The sequence below is a fragment of the Pan paniscus genome, chromosome 19, assembly GCF_029289425.2.
Source record: "Pan paniscus chromosome 19, NHGRI_mPanPan1-v2.0_pri, whole genome shotgun sequence".
NCBI lineage: Eukaryota > Metazoa > Chordata > Mammalia > Primates > Hominidae > Pan > Pan paniscus.
Window position 1 is genome coordinate 33,185,364 of NC_073268.2, and position 21,717 is coordinate 33,207,080.

Sequence of the window (21,717 nt, forward strand, 5' to 3'; positions counted from 1 at the left end):
AGGGGAGCTTTGTTAGTTTAATCACTGGAACAATTATAAAAGGACTCGACAACAACGAGGTTTATTGAAAATTTTGCCTAATGCTAACTGACCCATGCAGATGCCTAAACTGTATTTGCATATTAAAAGAAGGGTGTATCTGTTTGTTTCTAGGCTTTGATGGAATATCAGATATTGAAAATGTCTCTCTGCCTGTTCATCCTTCTGTTTCTCACACCTGGTATTTTATGCATTTGTCCTCTCCAATGTATATGCACAGAGAGGCACAGGCATGTGGACTGTTCAGGCAGAAACTTGACTACATTACCATCTGGACTGCAAGAGAATATTATACATTTAAACCTGTCTTATAACCACTTTACTGATCTGCATAACCAGTTAACCCAATATACCAATCTGAGGACCCTGGACATTTCAAACAACAGGCTTGAAAGCCTGCCTGCTCACTTACCTCGGTCTCTGTGGAACATGTCTGCTGCTAACAACAACATTAAACTTCTTGACAAATCTGATACTGCTTATCAGTGGAATCTTAAATATCTGGATGTTTCTAAGAACATGCTGGAAAAGGTTGTCCTCATTAAAAATACACTAAGAAGTCTCGAGGTTCTCAACCTCAGTAGTAACAAACTTTGGACAGTTCCAACCAACATGCCCTCCAAACTACATATCGTGGACCTGTCTAATAATTCTTTGACACAAATTCTTCCAGGTACATTAATAAACCTGACAAATCTCACACATCTTTACCTGCACAACAATAAGTTCACATTCATTCCAGACCAATCTTTTAACCAGCTCTTTCAGTTGCAAGAGATAACCCTTTACAATAACAGGTGGTCATGTGACCACAAACAAAACATTACTTACTTACTGAAGTGGATGATGGAAACAAAAGCCCATGTGATAGGGACTCCATGTTCTACCCAAATATCATCTTTAAAGGAACATAACATGTATCCCACACCTTCTGGATTTACCTCAAGCTTATTCACTGTAAGTGGGATGCAGACAGTGGACACCATTAACTCTCTGAGTGTGGTAACTCAACCCAAAGTGACCAAAATACCCAAACAATATCGAACAAAGGAAACAACGTTTGGTGCCACTCTAAGCAAAGACACCACCTTTACTAGCACTGATAAGGCTTTTGTGCCCTATCCAGAAGATACATCCACAGAGACTATCAATTCACATGAAGCAGCAGCTGCAACTCTAACTATTCATCTCCAAGATGGAATGGTTACAAACACAAGCCTCACTAGCTCAACAAAATCATCCCCAACACCCATGACCCTAAGTATCACTAGTGGCATGCCAAATAATTTCTCTGAAATGCCTCAACAAAGCACAACCCTTAACTTATGGAGGGAAGAGACAACCACAAATGTAAAGACTCCATTACCTTCTGTGGCAAATGCTTGGAAAGTAAATGCTTCATTTCTCTTAATGCTCAATGTTGTGGTCATGCTGGCTGTCTGAGGGTCTGCATTTTCTGAAACTAATGAAAGCACTCCTCCCTGATGTACAGTTGGGAAAATATGTCCATATCTAACCAGTGATTCGAGCTATATTTAAGTATTCAAGAAAGCCAGTCTTAACATTTCTGACTCTGATGTAAATGAAGTAACTTGTCTTAAATAAAAGAAATGCACAATGTCTTGGTACTTGCTGCTATTTTACTGTCTTAATTAAGTAAACTAATGAGTTTCTTTTATAAAAAAAAAAAGAAATGTTTTCTTTTAAGGCTTCAATTTATTGCACAAAATATAAAGCATCTAAACTTTAATATGTATTTTATGTATGTTTACACTGTCAAACATCTGGAAAATAAAAGGTCTATGCTCATAACTGTGTCATTTGGCTTTCCAGTCATACCAACTTTAGCAGAATCAAAATGACCTCACCATTTTTGTTCTAGGATACCTTGGTAAAATCTTTAAGGTAAATAAAATGGCGGTAGTATCCAAGGATATTTTACTGAAGTAAAATCGTAGCTGCCATCCCATGAATGGTTATGCTACAACATTATTTTACAGACAAGCCATAATTGTTTTAAATCTAAATGATGTCCTGCTTCTGAGGAACTCTTGGCTACTTTACAGATTATATAATGGACAAAAGCTCTTCAAAAAGCTAGAAGACACTACGCTTTGCATTTTAATAAGAAAAGTTTAACGGTTGTGTTTTTTGCATGTAAGAAAAGTGTTAAAAACATAATGAAAAAATTTAAAAACATGTAAAGAAGCAGTTTTAGTGCAGATTTAACACACCATTAATGGAGAATTTAAATATTAACAAAATTAAAATCCTACTACATGAAGGAGAAGAAAATTTATCTTTTACAAATCAGAAATCAGAATTACCTAAATTAAAAATAAGATTAGCTTAAGAATAAAATCATTGGGTCTGACGAACTTGGGCAGTACTGAGGAAGTGAGGAAGGAGAGAGGGAAAGGGAAAAGGGCATTTGGTACTACAACCAGGTGGTGAACCCAGTAAAACAGACTGAGGACTAAGGCTAGGCATGGGACAGAGATCTTGACACTCCAAATCAAACCACACTGGAACTCCAACTAGAAGAAAATCACCGAGAAATTCTCTACAAATATAAAAGTTAGCCAACTTATGAATTAGTGACAAACATAAGAAACAGCCACAAGGCAGCAAAAGAAGTCCTGAAACAGGATTGATTAAAATGCAAGACAGCACAACTGAGATGGGTGAGACACAAATGTGGTATTTAATTTGTGAGACGTAAGGCAGAATCTCATTTCAAGCATTTCTAGAGGTGGGAAAAAATAGAGAAAGGAATTTTTATGTTCCTTCGTAAAAACTTTTAAAAATTCAGATAGCCTCCTTTGCTGGTTTAGGAACATTTCTATTGAGAGAGAGAAAAGTAACAACACTCTAATGTGTTCTTTTTTTTGCTTTTTAAGGACCAGGATTATGGAAAAATTACCATTAAGCTTCAACAAAACAGTCATCTTTCATGCTGTCTAGTACAGTGGCTCTCGAACATTTTCTGCCTTAGCAAACCTGATTGGCTCACTGTGTCAGGGAATCTCACCATGAAGAAACAGGATTATTTGAAAAAGTCCCCTAAATGATTTTAAAATGCATTACCTCTCTATATACGGAAGCTATCTCCACTCCCTCCCAAACACTGATTAGTACCTTCACCATCCATGATAGGGACTAATTGCTTAGATAATCCCTACTCTACCACATACTTGTGTCTTATTTAAAAAAACATATACACCGACTTTCACAGAAAGTAGGTTTCTTTTTTTTTTTTTTTTGAGACGAAGTCTCGCTCTTATCCCCCAGGCTGGAGTGCAATGGCGTGATCTCAGCTGACTGCAATCTCCCCCTCCCAGGTTCAAGCAATTCTCTCACCTCAGCCTCCCAAGTAGCTGGGATTACAGGCGCCTGCCACCACGCTCGACTAATTTGTGTATTTTCAGTAGAGACGGGGCTTCACCATGTTGGCCAGGCTGGTCTCAAACTCCTGACCTCAGGTGATTCGCCTGCTTCGGCCTCCCAAAGTGCTAGGATTACAGGCATGAGCCACCGCGCCTGCCCTGAAAGTAGGTATCTTAGAGGTAACTGTCTTTTCCTCTGAGGATACCAAAAACTCAATGCTGTCTTAGAATTTTTAGGGGGAAAAGTAATAAGAAAGTCAAATTATAGACTACTGCATTAGGAGCACCTATGGATTATGTCAATCCTACAGACATGTCTGCAAAATGCAGAGTCAAACTTGGTAAACTTACAAGTACAATATACGTCAACTACTCAGACTCTAAGTCCTTAGACAGAAGAATTATCTAGCCTTAAAGTAAAGTTGACCCTTGAACAACATGGGTTTGAATGGCATGGGCACACTTATACATAGACTGAAAGCACAGTATTTGTGGGATGTGAAACCCACATACTGTATAAATAGGTTCCATAAGGAAGCACGTTCCACAGGGCCGATTTTGGGATTTGAATATGCGCAAATTTTGGTATACACAGGGGTCTGCTAACCAATCCCCCAGATATACTGAGGGAAACTATAATTAGATAGTATTTCCTTCCAAAGAAATTATATTCTTATTATTAATGGAAAAAGGCTCATTATTTGCCACTAAGTATTACTATATTCCTGGCTCCAGAAAAATTTCAAAATGCATTAGTCCTTAGCATCTATCTCTCAAGCACATCAAATATGCATGCATATGTGTACAGATATACACATACCTATATACACATATATCTATATCTATCTTCACCCATCCATCTCTAAGGCTTGGCTCTACTTTACAAGCAACTTGCCTCTGCCACTTCTCAGCTGTATGACCATAGACAAGTTATTTCACTGCTCTAAGTCACAGTTTCCTTATCTATCAAATGGGCTGGCAGAACTTACAGTGGTTTTTTTCTGAAGATTAAATGACATAATTCACATAAACCCTTCACAGTGTCTTGGCCCACCCACATTCCTAGATGCAGTAATGTTGTTGTTGTGAGGATTATTATCACATCTGTATGTCCAAACCCAATGCTATGAGAAATTCCCATATATGGAAACATTTCAGCTCTACACACTGAGAGCAAGGGAATGAAAGGATGTGCTTGCTTTAGTCTCTTCCCTGCTAGAAACCAGGTTTAGATATCAGTGAAATAGGGACCCAGAAGAAAGTCAGAAAGACATTCACTTACCACAGCAGAATGAGAAGATGGCTTCTATAGCTAACTTAAAAGATCACAAATATGTGCTATTCAATATCTTCCATAATGATGCTATCAAACAACAGCAAATTCCTTTAATACCAAAAATGTCAGTCAAGAGTTAACCTAAAATCTTTCATAAAATTTTTCCTTATAAAATATATTTTAAGAACTAGATAAAAGAATGTATTACACACTACCACCCAACATCTTGCTGGTGAAGAATAACATATTTCTATTAAAATCACAATCGAAACAAGGATGCCCACTATTGCCAATCTTTTTAACAATATTTGGGAAATTCCAAAACAAAAAAACAGAAATAACAGATATTGGCAACAAATAATTAGAAAATTATGGGAAAAAATATACAATGTCAAGAAGTAACATTAACATGAAATATGCAGCATCAAATAGGGAAAATCTGAAAAATATTAATGAGAAGTATAAATTAAGACTTGATGCAGCTGACAAACTAAGGTCTCTCCATTCATTCATTCATTCTTTCACTCAACAAATATTTAGTCAGCACCTGGAACATATCAAACACTAAGGTACAGAGGACTTTGGTGGGATACTATAACGTTGCAATTATTTCTAGTATAGTTTACAGATTAAGGCAATTCTGAAAAATATTCCAATGAGAAACGTTTTGGAACCTTAAGTTCACTTAGAAACAAGCAAGAATAGAAAAAGAAGTAAATACTACAGTTACATTAACTTATTTATTTATTTATTTATTTATTTATTTCATACAGAGTCTTGCTCTGTCACTCAGGCTAGAATGCAGTGGTGCGATCTTGGCTCACTGCATCCTCCACCTCCTGGGTTCAAGCGATTCTTCTGCTTCAGCCTCCTGAGTAGTTAAGACTACAGGTATGTGCCACCATGCCCAGCTAATTTTTGTATTTTTAGTAGAGATCAGGTTTCACCATGTTGGCCAGGCTGGTCTTGAACTCCTGACCTCAGGTGATCTGCTTGCCTCGGCCTCCCAAAGTGCTGGGATTACAGGCGTGAGCCACTGTGCCCGGCCGATATTAGCTTTTCTTGAGAGAGAAACATGTATCAGCCATAATAATTAGAACAGAATGATAGTGGCATAAAAACAGAAAGATAACCACAATATAGAAACAACAGCACAATGAGAGCACAGGTACACAGAAGAACTGAATATGTGACAAAGCTTTACTTACTAGCTGTGTCACTTCAGCAAATTAGGTTTCTGTGCCTCTATTTCCTTACAGGGTTGTTGTGAGAAGAAAATGAGATAATACAGATAAAGTGTTTAGAACAGTGCCTAGCACACAGTAAATTCTCAAACATTGTTAGCTGTGGAAAGAAAAATCAGAAACCAAAGGGGAAAGGAAAAGACTCAATAAATGAGATGAGGAAATTGGAAAAAAGTTCAGTTTAACACTCACTTCACGTGATACACTGACAAAGTGAAAGAAAACATGAACAAGGAAGTCATAAAACCAGCAGAAGAATTTAAAAATATTTGTAAGTCTTCAGGTGGAAGGCTATTTAATTAGAAAAAAAAAATCACAAAGAAATTATCAATAGATTGGTCTATACAAAATCCCCATTATGCTGAAACAACCAGCCTGATAAAAATATTCAAATAAGATGCTATAAAGGAGGTTGTTAATCAGGAGCTCATAAAATGGATGAGAAAAAAATCTTAAAATTCTCAACGAATAAATGGGCAAAGGACATAAAAAGAATGTTTACAAGATACAAAATACTATGATTAATATATGGGAATATGGCCAACCACGTAATTGAGAAATGCAATAAAAATGTGACATCATTTTTCACTATTAAAATAGCAAGCAATTTAAAAAAAAAAAACCAACGATGGGGAAGGTAGAATGAAATGGCCATGTTCACATATTGGCACAATTCTTTGGGAAAGCAATTTGGCAATGAAATTTTTTAAAAAGTAAGATATTTTAACTTTTGTCTACAGTTAAGGCATTTAAACTTTTGCCTATAGGTAAATCACAGCATTCTTTCTAACAAGAAAAACTGGAACAACGATAAATATCCACCATTAGGAAATTAAGTAAACAATGACCCACTGACCAGAATATCTGGCCAATAAAAATATTTATGAAGAGTTTTTTAAAGTGTGAAATGTGGAAAACGCAAATATTAGAAAAATAAGAAAAAATTATAGGACATAGAACCATGTGTTAAAAAGTAACAAAAAGAAAAATGCCAAAATGCTAACTAACACTGTAGACCAAGCATATTTTATTACCTGCCTTGTCCTTGAAATAGCCAGGAGATCTAAGAAAAGAACTACTGAAATGTTTGTCTAGGGCATCTAGACTGAGTAAGAAAACAAGAGAAATAAGAAGACACAAGATGAACTGTGTACCAACCCTTCCCTTTCAATAATTTCTCATATCTCATAATAAAATCTAAACTCTTAATATGGTTTACTGCATGATCAGGGCCTTGCTTCCCTTTAGAATATCATCTTAAAATTTTCCAGCTCTCTAACATTTTATAGTTCAAACAAACAAAATATCCTCTGTCCCTTAGTCACCATGCTTCGTGCCACCAGGCTTTCAGAGATGCTGCATGTCCTCTCTCCCTCTTCTTGCCCTCTCAAACCCTACTCATCCTTTTGATTTCAGCTGAGACATTCACTTGCCCCTAGAAGTTTGTTTTTTTGACCACCTTTATCTGAATTTATAAATAAAAGAATGAATTAACATAGATCAAAGATGTGACTAGTCGGCTAACAATGACCTACTTAGGACAGACCAAGTCAAACCAGCGAGTCTTATTCTAGAGTCTAAGTTTCTTTCATTTATTTCAAAGTTACAGCTTCAAAGTCCTGAGAAAAGAAAGATCAAAGAAAAGTTAAGAATGAGGGAGGATTTGGCTAGGCTACTACTAGTCATATAAGAAACTAGTTCTGGGTCAGGCACCATGGCTCACACCTGTAACCTCAATAATTTGGGAGGCCAAGGTGGGTGGATCACTTGAGGTCAGGAGTTCAAGACCAGCCTGGCCAAAATGGTGAAACCCTATCGCTACTAAAAATATAAAAATTAGCTGGGCAGGCACCTATTATCCTAGCTACTCAGGAGACTGAGGCAGGAGGATCGCTTGAACCCGGGAGGCGGAGGCTGCAGTAAGCCGAGATCACGCCACTGCACTCCAGCCTGGGTGACAAGAGCAAGACTCTGTCTCCCACTCCAAAAAAAAAAAAAACAAAGCAAAAAAAACTAGTTCTGGGCAATGTGGAGTTACCTTTGGAACAATTCTAGAGAAAGGTTAATTCTGATACCCATGAACAATTCAATATAGAAAATTGCTCAAGGGAAGTTAGAAGAGAAGTAGAAACAAATGTCATGTTAAGGTGTTAATAATGTGTTAAGCAGATTAGTACGTTTCACATTTAGAAAACTGTGGTGCAAAGTGAGGTCTTTAAGAAGATCAACTGTTAAGAAATGTCAGTTTGGTTCAACAGCCCCAACTTTGTTAAACGTATTTAAGAGCCAGGTGAGACACATGCTCAACATACCCACTTATCCTTATCTAGAAAGCCTGACCTGAGATTCTGAATCTAAATTTCTGGAAAGTTATTTTATTTTTTATTTTTTTTTGTATTTTTAAAACTATGTTTTATTTTTATTATTTTTAAATTATTATTATTATACTTTAAGTTTTAGGGTACATGTGCACAATGTGTAGGTTAGTTACATATGTATACATGTGCCATGCTGGTGTGCTGCACCCACTAACTCGTCATCTAGCATTAGGTATATCTCCCAATGCTATCCCTCCTCCCTCCCCCCACCCCACAACAGTCCCCAGAGTGTGATGTTCCCCTTCCTGTGTCCATGTGTTCTCATTGTTCAATTCCCACCTATGAGTGAGAATATGTTATTAATGAGCCCAGGAGCAGTGGCTCATGCCTGTAATCCCAGCACACTGGGAAGCCGAGGTGGGCAGATTGCTTGAGCTCTGAGCCCGGCAAACCCTGTCTCTACAAAAAAATACAAAAATTAGCCAAGTGTGGTGGCGTGTGCCTGTAGTCCCAGCTACTTGGGAGGCTGAGGTGGGAGGATGGCTTGAGCCCAGGAGGCGGATGTTGCAGTGAGCTGAGATCACGCCACTGCACTCTAGCCTGGGTGACAAAGCCACACCCTGTGTCACACACACACACACACACACACACACACACACACACACACACACAGAGTTATGAATGAGATCAAAGCACAGAAATTAAACATACATACGCACTCACTAAAAACAGGAAAACTGCTTCGCTCTTGTCTGATCAAAATAATTCTAACTATATTGGTGGTTTAACAGCAGAGCATGACATAAAGTTTATCACCTACGGTGTGTGTTTTTACCTTGGGCAAGTGATTAAATGTGTCCTCTGATAAAAAATATGGTTAAGAACATATACTCCAGAAGGTGTTTTAAGGAATAGATTAAAACATGTATATTAAAGCACTTTGTGGGTGCTATATAACCATTTTAATGATTACTATCCTTTGTACAAGAGATTCTTGGGTAGTTAACAAGATTAGAAGTGAAAATAACTGAAACAGTAATAGTAAATAATTTCTCATATATCTGACATCTTCAGTTATGCTTCAAATAATTAATTTACAAGGTTTGTTATTTATCCCCTAAAAAAATTATTTAGCAGTAAAAAATTAGATGTCTGAACATTTCACATGGATACCATAAGGCCAAGGATCAATAAATCTAATGAAATACTCACACCAGGAAACGCAGTTTTTCACTTTGTATTATTTTGTTGCTCATAGTCACAGTTGAAACATACTGAATGCTTCTGGAAGGCTGAGGGAATTCGAATGAATGTCAAATGCTTGCCTCAACAGAAAATTAACTAAGACTTAATGGCTTTCCATTGAGAAAGAAGAAAAACAAAACATAAGTAAGGGAAGACAAGGATGCCATACACCACAATAACCACTGGGAAAGCCCTAATTTGCCATCCAAAGCCTCAGCGACCATTATCACATTTGAGATATTATGTAGTGTAAGAGTAACTGGCATACAACCACATCCATTTATGAGTTATATTATTTAGACATTAAATACTCATCTGTATTCCTTATACCAATGACAAATAATCTAAGAAAGCAAACAATTGTTTAAAAATAGTTTCACCTATTTATAGGAGCTAAAATTTCCTCATGGTATGGCTTTTCCACAAGATCACATGACATTTTTTTTGCTTTACCAAAATATACTTGGATAAAGTATTATGAGTCTCTTGCCTTGACTTTAAATTCTACAAAAAAAGCTGCAGGTCATTAAATATGAGCTTAGAGACACCTTGTAAAAGCTAAAGTCTCTTTAAAACATATTAAAATAGGCTGGGTGTGGTGGCTCACGCCTGTAAGCACTTTGGGAGCCAAGACAGGCAGATTACCTGAGGTCAGGACTTGGAGACCAGCCTGGCCAACAGAGCAAAACCCTGTCTCTACTAAAAATACAAAAATTAGCCGGGTGTGTTGGTGCGCACCTGTAATCCCAGCTACTCGGGAGGCTGAGGCAGGAGAATCACTTGAACCCAGTAGGTGGAGGTTGCAGGGAGCCAAGATTGCCCCAATGCACTCCAGCCTGGGCAACAGAGCAAGACTCCATCTCAAAACAAAAAACAACAAAAAAGCATATTAAAATTATTTAAAGGATCAAGGAATCACTTGAAGTTAGTAAAAAATATTCGTATATTAACTATGAGTTGACTATAAACTGATTTTAAATTTAAACATAAATGTCACACATGATACACCTCATTTTCTGTATATTTCTTCAAAGTAGTCAGGTTGGATCACTACACTTTTACTCCAATGATACCATCATTACTGAAAACAACTCTGGGGCTGTTCCTTTCAAATACCACTAAGAGCTAGTTTGTAAGTTACATAAGAAAACTTTTTTTAAGACAGGGTCTCACTGTCACCCAGGCTGGAGTGCAGCCTTGACCTCCTAGGTTAAAGTGATTCTCCGATCTCAGCCTCACAAGCAGCTGAAACTACAGGCTCTCATCACCACACTCTACTAATTTTTTGTACAGGTGATGGGGTTTCATCATGTTGCCTAGGTTTGTCTCGAGCTCCTGGGCTCAAGCAATCTACCTGCCTTGGCCTCCCAAAGTGCTGGGACTACAAGTGTGAGCCCCCATGTCCAGCAGAAAAACCTCATCTTAAACAAAAAACAGTATTACTAAACGTGACATTTTGTCTTGCTTATCAAAAAATTTCAAGTATGAGATTTTCCACATTCTACAAGAATGTATTTCAGACTTTGACAACACTTCCAAAAAATTATTTCCCTAAAATGTTGTGCTCAAAGGCAGCAAAGTTTGAACTAAGTGCATCACCTCCAAAGGTGACTCTTCTGAGATGAACAACGTTCATTTGGATGCATTTATTCTTACATGGTTGTTTCAGAATTTTTCCACTTTTTTTTTTTTTTTTTTTTTTTAAACAGAATCTCACTCTGTCTTGCCCAGGTTGGAGTGCAGTGGTGCGATTTCGGTTTACTGCAACCTCTGCCTGCCGGGTTCAAGCAATTCTCCTGTCTCACCCTCCCAAGTAGCTGGGACTATAGCCATGTGCCACCACACTTGGCTATTTATTTATTAAGATGGAGTCTCATGCTGTCACCCAGGCTGGAGTGCAGTGGCATTATCTTGGCTCACTGCAACCTCTGCCTCCCGGGCTCAAGCGATTCTCCTGCCTCAGCCTCCTGAGTAGCTGGAATTACAGGCGTGCACAGCATGCCCGGCTAATTTTTGTATTTTTAGAAGAGATGGGGTTTTGCCATGTTGGCAGGCTGGTCACGAACTCCTGACCTCAAGTGATCTGCCCACCTCGGCCTCCTAATGTGATGGGATTACAGGCGTGAACCACCACGCCCGGCCTCCACATTGTTTTACAGACTTCAACTTCATAAATACATCCCAATGGATTATTTCCTTTGAGGATTATACACTTAAACTGAAATAAATGAACCACAGGTGATTCAAAAAAACTTTTGGCCGGGCACAGTGGCTTATGCCTGTAATCCTAGCACTTTGGGATGCCGAGGTGGGTGGATCACCTGAGGTCAGGAGTTCTATGAGACCAGCCTGGCCAACATAGCGAAACCCCGTCTTTATAAAATATACAAAAATTAGGCCAGGCACGGTGGCTCATGCCTGTAATCCCAGCATTTTGGGAGGCCGAGGCAGGCGGATCACTTCAGGTCAGGAGCTCAAGACCAGCCTGGCCAAAATGGTGAAACCCCATCTCTACTAAAAATACAAAACTTAGCTGGGCATGGTAGCACATGACTGTTTAATCTCAGCTACTCGGGAGACTGAGGCAGGAGAAGCTCTTGAACCTGGGGGGCGGAGGTTGCAGTGAGCTGAGATCTCACCATTGCACTCCAGGCTGGGTGACATAGTGAGACTTTATCTCAAAAAAAAAAGAAAAAACAAAACAAAACAAAAATTAGCCAGGTGTGGTGGTGCATGCCTGTAATCCCAGCTACTCAGGAGGCTGAGGCAGGAGAATTGCTTGAATCCAGGAGGCAGAGTTTGCAGTGAGCAGAGATCATGCCACTGCATTCCAGCCTAGGCAATAAGAGTGAGACTTGGTCTCAAAACAAACAAACAATAACAAAAATCTTTTTACAGAGCAACAGATGGACTGCAACCATTAACATTTTTTGTATGTGTCAAGTCATAACCACCAGATTATTCAGGATGTATCAATCACTAAATTATCTTTGTTGTACAAGGCAAAGACTTGCTTTACCACTAACACCCAAGTAATGTGGATTACTTATATAAACCAAGTTATCACAGAAAACAAAACCACTCAAGAAATCTTCTGGCTCAATTGAGAATTCCAATTCCAATCACTAGGATTAAATAAAGTCTTTTTCCTTCAAACCGTAGTCATGTAGGTCTATAATTAAAACTGGTAATTAGGCCTAATAAGGTGGCTCATGCCTGTAATCCTAACCCTTTGGGACGCCAAGGTGGATCATTTGAGTCCAGGAGCTTGAGATCAGCCTGGGCAACATGACAAACCCTGTCTCTACAAAAAATACAAAAATCAGCTAGACATGGTGTTTCTATAAAAAAATACAAAAATTAGTCTGGCATGGTGGTGCACACCTGTAGTTCCAGCTACTCAGGAGGCTGAGCTGGAAGGATCACTTGAGCCCAGGGAGGCTGAGGCTGTAGTGAGCTGTGACTGCGTCACTGCACTTCAGCCTGGGCGACAGAGTGAGACCCTGTCCCAAAAAAACAAAAACAAAAAAACTGGTAATTAGTGGGGTTTTTTTGTTGTTGTTGTTGTTTTGTTTTTTTGAGATGGAGTCTCACTCTGTCGCCCAGGCTGGAGTGCAGTGGCGCCATCTCAGCTCACTGCAAGCTCCGCCTCCCAGGTTCACGCCATTCTCCTGCCTCAGCCTCCCGAGTAGCTGGGACTACTGGTGCCCGCCACCACGACCAGCTAAGTTTTTGTATTTTTAGTAGAGATGGGATTTCACCGTGTTAGCCAGGATGGTCTCGATCTCCTGACCTCGTGATCCGCCCGCCTCGGCCTCCCAAAGTGCTGGGATTACAGGCGTGATCCACTGCGTCCAGCCTTAGTTTTAATACTATCATTGAATAATTACATACAAAACCTAGATTCTCTGTATATCCAGATAAAGACATCTAAGACCCGGAAGTTAAAGTTCAAAGTGTGAACAGAAAATTTATACTCCAAGATGGTCATTGTTAAACAGTAATAGACTTGGCTATGGTTTAGAAAAGGAGGGATTTATCAAAATTTGTCTAGAAAGACAGACAATATCAAGTGTTGGGTGAAGATGTACAGAAATTCAAACTCTCATTCACTGCTGGTGGCAATGTAAAATAATGCAGCTACTTTGGAAAATCATTTGGCAGTTCCTCTAAAGTTAAACACTGAGGTACCATATGACTCAATTCCACTCCTAGATATGTATCTAAAAAAACTGAATGCATACGTCCACACAAACGCTTATATATTGTATGAATACAATAGAATATTATTCAGCTATAAAAAGGGATAAAGTTCTGATACATGCTACAACATGGATGAATCTTGAAAATATTAAAGTAAAAGAAGGCAGTCACAAAAGAGCACATATTGTATGATTCCACTTATATGAAACATCTAAACTGTGCAAATCCATAGAGACAGAAAGTAGATCAGTGGTTGCCAGGGGCTGAGGGGGGCAGGAGGAAAGGGGAGAGTGACTGTTGATGGCTATGAGGTTTCTTTTTGGAGGGATGAAAATGTTTAAAATTAGACAGTGGTAATGAGTACACAACTCTGAATATGCAAAATTGTATACTTTTTTTTTTTTTTGAGATGGAATCTCGCTCTGTCACCCAGGCTTGAGTGCTGTGGCGCTATCTCAGCTCACTGCAAGCTCCGCCTCCCAGGTTCAAGCCATTCTCCTGCCTCAGCCTCCCAAGTAGCTGGGACTACAGGCGCCTGCCACCGCGCCCAGCTGATTTTTTGTATTTTTAGTAGAGACGGGGTTTCACCGTGTTAGCCAGGATGGTCTTGATCTCCTGACCTCGGGATTCACCCGCCTTGGCCTCCCAAAGTGCTGGGATTACAGGCGTGAGCCACCACGCCCGGCCCAAAATTGTATACTTAAAAAAAAGATTTTTTTTTTTTTCAGACAGGGTCTCTCTCCATTGTCCAGGCTGGAGTGCAGTGGCTTGATCTCAGCTTGCTGCAGCATCAACCTCCTGGGCTCAAGTGATTCTCCTACCTCAGCCTCCTGAGTAGTTGGGACTACAGGCATCAACCACCACATCCAGCTAATTTTTGCAATTTTTTTTGTAGAGGCAGGGTATCACTATGTTGCCCAGGCTGGTCTCGAACTCCTGGACTCAAGTGACTCTCCCAACCTCAGTCTCCCAAAGTGCAGGGATTATAGCTGTGAGCCACTGTGCCCAGGCAATTGTACACTTCAAAAAGGGTGAATTTCATTTCAATGATTTTTTTTTTTTAAACTTGCCTAGGGGGTCAGAGTCAGGTTATCAAGATGGGTATTAAATGGAAAGGATAATGTCCCATGATAAAGGAAGGGTATTCAAACCAGGTGGAAAAGAGTATGCAAAAGCAGAGAGACATGTGAGGATGTCAGGGCATGGCAAAGGGGGCAATGGTGAGATGGTCAGCATAGCTGAAGCACCAAGTAGAGTTTAAAGCATCCTTCTACAGACATTACCCAACACTATGATGATTTAAGATGATTAACCAGTATTGTTCCATATAAATGATCAATTGAGACAAATGCTTTTAAGACTTTTTTTCTAGCATTATAGTGGAGATAATGTACAAAACATTCATTTGTCATTCTGAGCTTTTTGGGCAGACTTTGTGGCTTAGCCAGCTCCTAGAGTCTTCTTGGATCAACTGCCCTGATGATACCTTCAACAATGTGTCATAAACACTTCCCTGAGAATAGCCCAGAAGTTTACACAGGCTTACTTGGAATCACATCAACGACAGTAGAATCATCAGATTTTCAGAATACAAGGTCAGCATCTAGCCTCTTACCAAAATGACTTTCAATCTGCTTTGGCTCAGCAATCGTGCAAGTAAGGTGAGCTGTATAACAGATTATGAAGAGACTTGTATGAGATGCTAAAAAATATTTTTATAAGCCAGTGACTTTTTGAAATGTAGTACATATATGATTGGGTGCTACATGAAACAGGCATTTCATAGTTCTATATTTCCTTTTACTGTTGCCTTTTGTTGGTTTTCTAGTTATGGCAATCAATATTGATTTTCCATTCACAGTATAAATTTTCCTTTAAGAAAAAAAAGTCTATAAAAATACTGAATAAATAATATAGATGGTTATGAAGAAATGGCAAAAAAAAAAAAAAAAAAAAAAATCCCCAAAGTAGTACATGAATACCTTAAGCAAGAAAACTTAGCTAAAAGGAGCACATAAAGATTTTACCTGGAAGTGAAATGGTCACATTTCAGAGAGATGATTCTGGCAGTAATGTGTAAGATGGAGGCAATCTTACACCGGGGTAAAATACCGGTGACAAATACTCCAATTAGGAAATTGTTGTAATAGCCTAGACCAGAGGTCAGCAAAGTATGGCCCACTTACAATATCCTTCCCACAGCCTGCTTGTGACCTATTTTTTGTATGGCCTCCAGGCTAAGTATGATTCTTACTTTTTTTTTTTTTTTTTGAGACAGAGTCTCACTCTGTCGCTCAGGCTGGAGTGCAGTGGCGCGATCTCGGTTCACTGCAACCTCTGCCTCCCGGGTTCAAGCGATTCTCCTGCCCCAGCCTCCTGAGTAGCTGGGATTACAGGCACATACCCACACACCACCACGCCCAGCTAATTTATCTTTAGTAGAGACGGGTTTTCACCATGTTGGCCAGGCTGATCTTGAACTCCTGACCTCGTGATCCACCCTGCCTCGGCTTCCCAAAGTGCTGCAATTACAGGTGTGGGTTCTTACATTTCTTTCTTTTTTTAAAAAAAAAAAAATTTTAAAAAAACTTTATATGGGCTATAAAGCCTAAAATGTTTACTATTTGGTCCTTTACAGAAAAAATTTGCCAACCCCAGCTTAGACAACTGCTGAAGCTACCAAATAAGTTGGTAGCATGAGAGTGAAGCATAAAACAAAATTTCTGAAGCAGAATCAGTAAGACTTAATGACTAATCAGATGTATGTGGTAAGAGCAGGTAAAAATTAAGATTCTATAAACTCAGACAGATAGGGATACTATCTATCATCCAAGAGAAGAAAGCAGAAAGGAGAGCATCTTTTTAAAATTGAATCATTTTTCTTTGATTATGAAAAATAAGTGACAACAAGCCAAAATTAGATAACAGACTTACAGTATTATACCATTAGGAAGACAAACTTGCTCAAAGATGGGCATTCACCCTGAGAACCTATGTTTTACAACTATGGAGAAATGTGTTCTTTTTCCTATATTAGATTTCTAAAATGAAGAGGCTGAGATTTTACTATTGAAGAGAATCATGCTTATATACAATTCTAGAAGGTACTCACAATTAGGCCTCTCATAACAATGGCCTGTCTTTTTGCATATCCATTGTTCACAAAACTCCCAAATAGTTTCTTCCTTTTTTTTTTTTTTTTTTAAAGAGGCTGGAATTCTCCTTTGTTGCCCAGACTGGATTCTGAGCTCAAGCGATCCTCCCACCTCAGGCTCCCAAGTAGCTAGGATTACAAAATAGTTTCTTGAAAAACAACTGTCTACACTAAAAAGCCACTTTTCAGTGCTATATACTACTAAAATGTTTTAAATGTTCTACTTTTAAATATAGGTTACAAACCTAGTAGCATAAAAATTTTAATCCTGAAAACCTGAATTGCTTTCAGACAACATCAGGTGCATTCAGGGTGGTATGGCTGTAGGCCTGAACTGCTTTCAGAAATAACCAAACATACATAAATTCATTTCAAAACAAAATTTTTTTGAGACAGGGTCTCGCTCTGTCCCCTTAACTGGCTGAAGTGCAGTGGTGGGAACATAGCTCACTGCAACCTTGAACTCCTGGGGTCAGGCGATCTACTTGCCTCAGCTTCCCAAGTGGCTAAGACTATACAGGTGTGTGCCACCACACCTGGCTAATTTTTTTAAAAATGTACTTTGTAGAGACAGGGTCTCATGATGTTGCCCAGGCTGGTCTCAAACCCCTGGCTTCAAGTTATCCTCTTGCCTTGGCCTTCCAAAGCACTGGGATTATAGGCATGAGCCACTGAAGTTGACCTCATTTCAAAATTTTAGAAGTCCTATTTAAAAGAGACATGAAGGCCAGGCGTGGCGGCTCACGCCTGTAATTCCAGCACTTTGGGAGGCTGAGGTGGGCAGATCACCTGAGGTCAGGAGTTCCAGACCAGCCTGGCCAATGTGGTGAAACCCCATCTCTACTAAAAATACGAAAATTAGCCAGGCGTGGTGGCAGGCACCTGTAATCCCAGCTACTCAGGAGGCTGAGGCAGGAGAATCACTTGAATCTGGGAGGTGTAGGTTGCAGTGAGCTGAGATCGTGCCACTGCACTCCAGCCTGGGCAACAAGAGCGAAACTCTGTCTCAAAAAAAATAATAATAAAAAAATAAATAAATGAATGAATGAGACATGAGGCACAGGTGCAATGAGCATAGACATGGCATAAAACTTAATAGGATTTTCTAAAAAAAAAAAAAAAAAATGCTTCAATTACCAAGGCAATGTCTGTGCAAATATCACTCAAGAAAAGATCTCTGTGTTCTTTTCATGAAAAAAAAAACAAAAAACAAAAAAACCCCAAAAAATCCAAAAAGACCAAAGAAAAAAATTACAGAAGGGAAAACTGGACCTGTTTCTAAAGTAAAATATTAAAACTGCAATTTGAAATTCTCAAGAAAGTGCTATATGAAATTTATGATCATTCTCATCATTTTCAGAAATTACTTTTTTCCATTTTCTTAAGAATTTTGGAAGAATCAATACGTGAGGGAAGACAGTTCTGGAAACATTTCAAAAACAGATCAACGGAAAGTAATGTAAGTATATAAAGAAAGACACAATTTTTTAACTTAATTTTTGTTTTTTAGAGACAAGGTCTTGCTCTGTTGCTCAGGTTAGGGTATCCATAGCTCACTGTAGCCTTGAATTTCTGGGCTCAAGCAATCCTCCTACATCAGCCTCCTGAGTTGCTGGGACTATAGCTCACATCCCACCATGCCTGGTGATTTTAGGAAGATGATACAGTGTACATACAGTTTGTAGCAATTAAGGTTCTAGCAGGAAACAAGTGGCACATTCAAACTGAGATATTAGAGATTATGTATAAAGGAGAAGGCAGGTTTTAAGGAAACTCTTAAGAGACAGTGTGATACTACACCTGAAGTAGTGAGTGCAGGAAGCAGTTAGCAGAAAGCAGACACAGAGTAGGTTGTGTGGAGAGGGTCACCCAACAAAAACCATACTGCATGGATGGATGTAGCCAGCCCACTGGGACCCTGCAGAAAGGGAGCCAAAAATATATACCTCCTAACCTTACTCTCTTTCTTCCCCCAATCTTCTGCTTGTATTCCCTATGGGCCAGCTGAAAGCCAGAGAGGAGAGGAGCCCAATGATACCCTCTACACAGGTCAGCCTCTTAGGGTACACAGCAGGGTAAAGAACAGAGTGGATTTGAAGAGGCAAAGGCAAGATGTCCAGCATGTAGTTATGTTAGTCAGCACGAACTAATTTCTGTCACAAATAATCCCAAAATATCACTGGCTAAGACAACAAAAGTTAATTTCTCTTAAATCATGTTTTCTAATGGTTTTACCATCTTCTGGCGTCTTAGAGACCCCCTCCACTGAACCGTCTGTTTCTAGTAGGCGTTGATAGAAGAAAGCAAGAATGGAAGATTGGTGAGAAGTTAGACATCAGGCTTAAAAATCATATACAGTTGACCCTTAAACAACATGGCTTTGAACCATGCTGATCCACTTATACAGAGGTTTACTTCCACCTCTGCCAGCCCGGGGACAGTAAGACCAATCCCTCCTCTTTCTCCTCCACCTACTCAACATGAAGATAAAGAGGATGAAGACCTTCGTAATAATCCACTTCCACTCAGAGAACAGTAAATATATTTTCTCTTCCTCATGATTTTCTGGGTAACAATTTCTTTTCTCGAGCTTATTTCACTCTAAGAATATAGCATATACAACATTTAACTTACAAAACATGTTAATCTGTTTATGTTATCAAAAGGCTTCCGATCAACAGTCTATTAGTAGTTAAGTTTTTGGGGAGGCAAAAGTTATACGTAGATTTTCCATTGCGTGGAGATTCAGTGCCCCTAACTCCAGTGTTGTTCAAGGGTCGATTGTACATCATTGGAACTGACATTTTACTGGCCAGAACTCAGTCAGATGGTACCACCTAACTATCAGAATGCTAAGAGTGGTATGGTGCTGTGCCCAGAAGGAAGAAGACAAACATGAATATGCTAAGTACTATTCTTACCATGTATTATGTAACACTCCAGTAGAAAATGGAACAGCACCCCAAAATCAATCTCATCAATATTTCTGCAGCGCAACATTAATATCCACACTAAGTGAAACAAAGATAGCTAAAAACCTCCCACCTATGCAGATAAGGCATTTGCACCAAATAAATTTTGGTGTCAAACTTTTTTATTTTTTGATAAAACTTAAGGCTTTTGGAGGATTTGGGGTTTCAGATTACAGACAAGGGATTATGAATGTGCATTATGATCCACATTGTACAAATGAAGAAATCTTCTCAAAACAGCAGCCAGGAAAGTAGAGATGAAAGTTAAACTCAAGCCTGTGCCTTCCAAATTTATGCTAATGTGAAGGGAAAACTGCAAATAACCAAATAACTCTTACTTTAGACATCATTAATGATATCAGCCCTCCGACATGGAGAAACAGGAGGTATTTCAATGAATTCCAATACTTATTGTGCCCTTTTTTTTTTTTTTTTTGAGATGGAGTCTTGCTCTGTCCCCCAGGCTGGAGTGCAGTGGTGCGATCTCAGCTCACTGCAACCTCCGCCTCCTGGATTCAAGCGATGCTCCTGCCTCAGCCTCCCAAGTAGCTGGGACTACAGGCGCATACCACCAAGTCTGGCTAATTTTTTGTATTTTTAGTAGAAATGGGGTTTCACCGTGTTAGCCAGGATGGTCTCGATCTCCTGACCTCGTGATCTGCCCACCTCGGCCTCCCAAAGTGCTGGGATTACAGGCATGAGCCACTATAACTGGCCCTGTGTCCTATTCTTTATAAACACTCACTATATTAGAAGCTAGAGGGAATAGAAGGAATAAGAGGTGGTATCTTACCACAAAAAAAGCCAGAATATGGTGGAAGATTTAGTTTATTTAGTGAAAATGAGACTCTGATCAAAGTATAAAGTACTAAAATGACTGATTCTGACGTGAAGAATTAGGGAAGGATCGTATAAAAGGTGCTGACATGAGTGGAGCTTGAAGAAACAACACAATTTTGAATGAGGAAAGTACAGTAGTACCCCCTTAACTGTGGGGGATATGTTCCAAGACCCCTCAGGGATACCTGAAACCACAGAATTACAGTATTGAACCCAATATATGCTGTGTTTTTTTCCTATACAGAAATACCTGTGATAAAGTTTAATTATAAATTAGGCACAGTAAGAGATTAAAAACAATAATAAAATAGAAGTTATAGCAATATACTACAATAAAAGCACATGCACATGGCATCTCTCTCAAAATATCTTATTGTACTATACTCGCCCTTCTTGTGATGATGTGATATGACACAATGCCTATGTGATAAGATGAAGTAGGTTGACTAATGCAGCACTGTGACACAGTGCTAGGCTACTATTAACCTCATGATACATCCAACTTATGTTTATTTCTGGAATTTTCCATTGAGTATTTTCAGACCGTGGTGGACCATGGGTAACTGAAACTATGGAAAGTGAAACTTAGGACAAGAGGGGGCTATTATTACACTTTGGGCAAGTTGGGGAGGCTGCACAAAGATACAAAGTTGGTGGGTATTTGAAGACCTGAATAATGGCAAATTGATTATTGTTTGGGAACATTTGAGTACTAAATAGAATTTAAATTTTACTTAATCATCATGAAGAGGCCCGGAGAGCTTAAGATAAATAAGAAAGAGAAGATAATGAGAAATCCAGTGTTGGAGAAACATTTGGCTAGGTGATGATACAATTAACCAAGAGATTATGAGAAGAATATATCTAGATACAAAAATAGGAAGGAGAAAACACTAACTTCTGAATTTTAAACAAGTTGAGACTGAGGTGTTTGAAGCATCAATAAAGAGTTGTGTAAGTGTAGTACTCAAAAGGTCAAGATTAGAAAAATAGAGTAAGTCACAGTTTGCTCAAGTTCGAAACATTGCTATTACTATTAC

At 39.0% G+C, this 21,717-nt stretch overlaps 2 protein-coding genes across 18 annotated transcripts in view; one reads left to right on the forward strand and one right to left on the reverse strand.

Moving 5' to 3' along the window:
* The window catches only part of NF1 (neurofibromin 1), a 278,753-nt gene that overhangs the window by 77,432 nt on the left and 179,604 nt on the right, over positions 1–21,717 (reverse strand). The gene's annotated exons all lie outside the window — the stretch shown is intronic.
* The window catches only part of OMG (oligodendrocyte myelin glycoprotein), a 31,301-nt gene that overhangs the window by 6,861 nt on the left and 2,723 nt on the right, over positions 1–21,717 (forward strand). The window contains exon 2 of the mRNA XM_003811982.5: positions 154–18,324. Coding sequence (XP_003812030.4) covers positions 160–1,482 — 1,323 coding nt within the window. The 5' untranslated portion in view covers positions 154–159 and the 3' untranslated portion in view covers positions 1,483–18,324. The remainder of the gene's footprint in view (positions 1–153; positions 18,325–21,717) is intronic.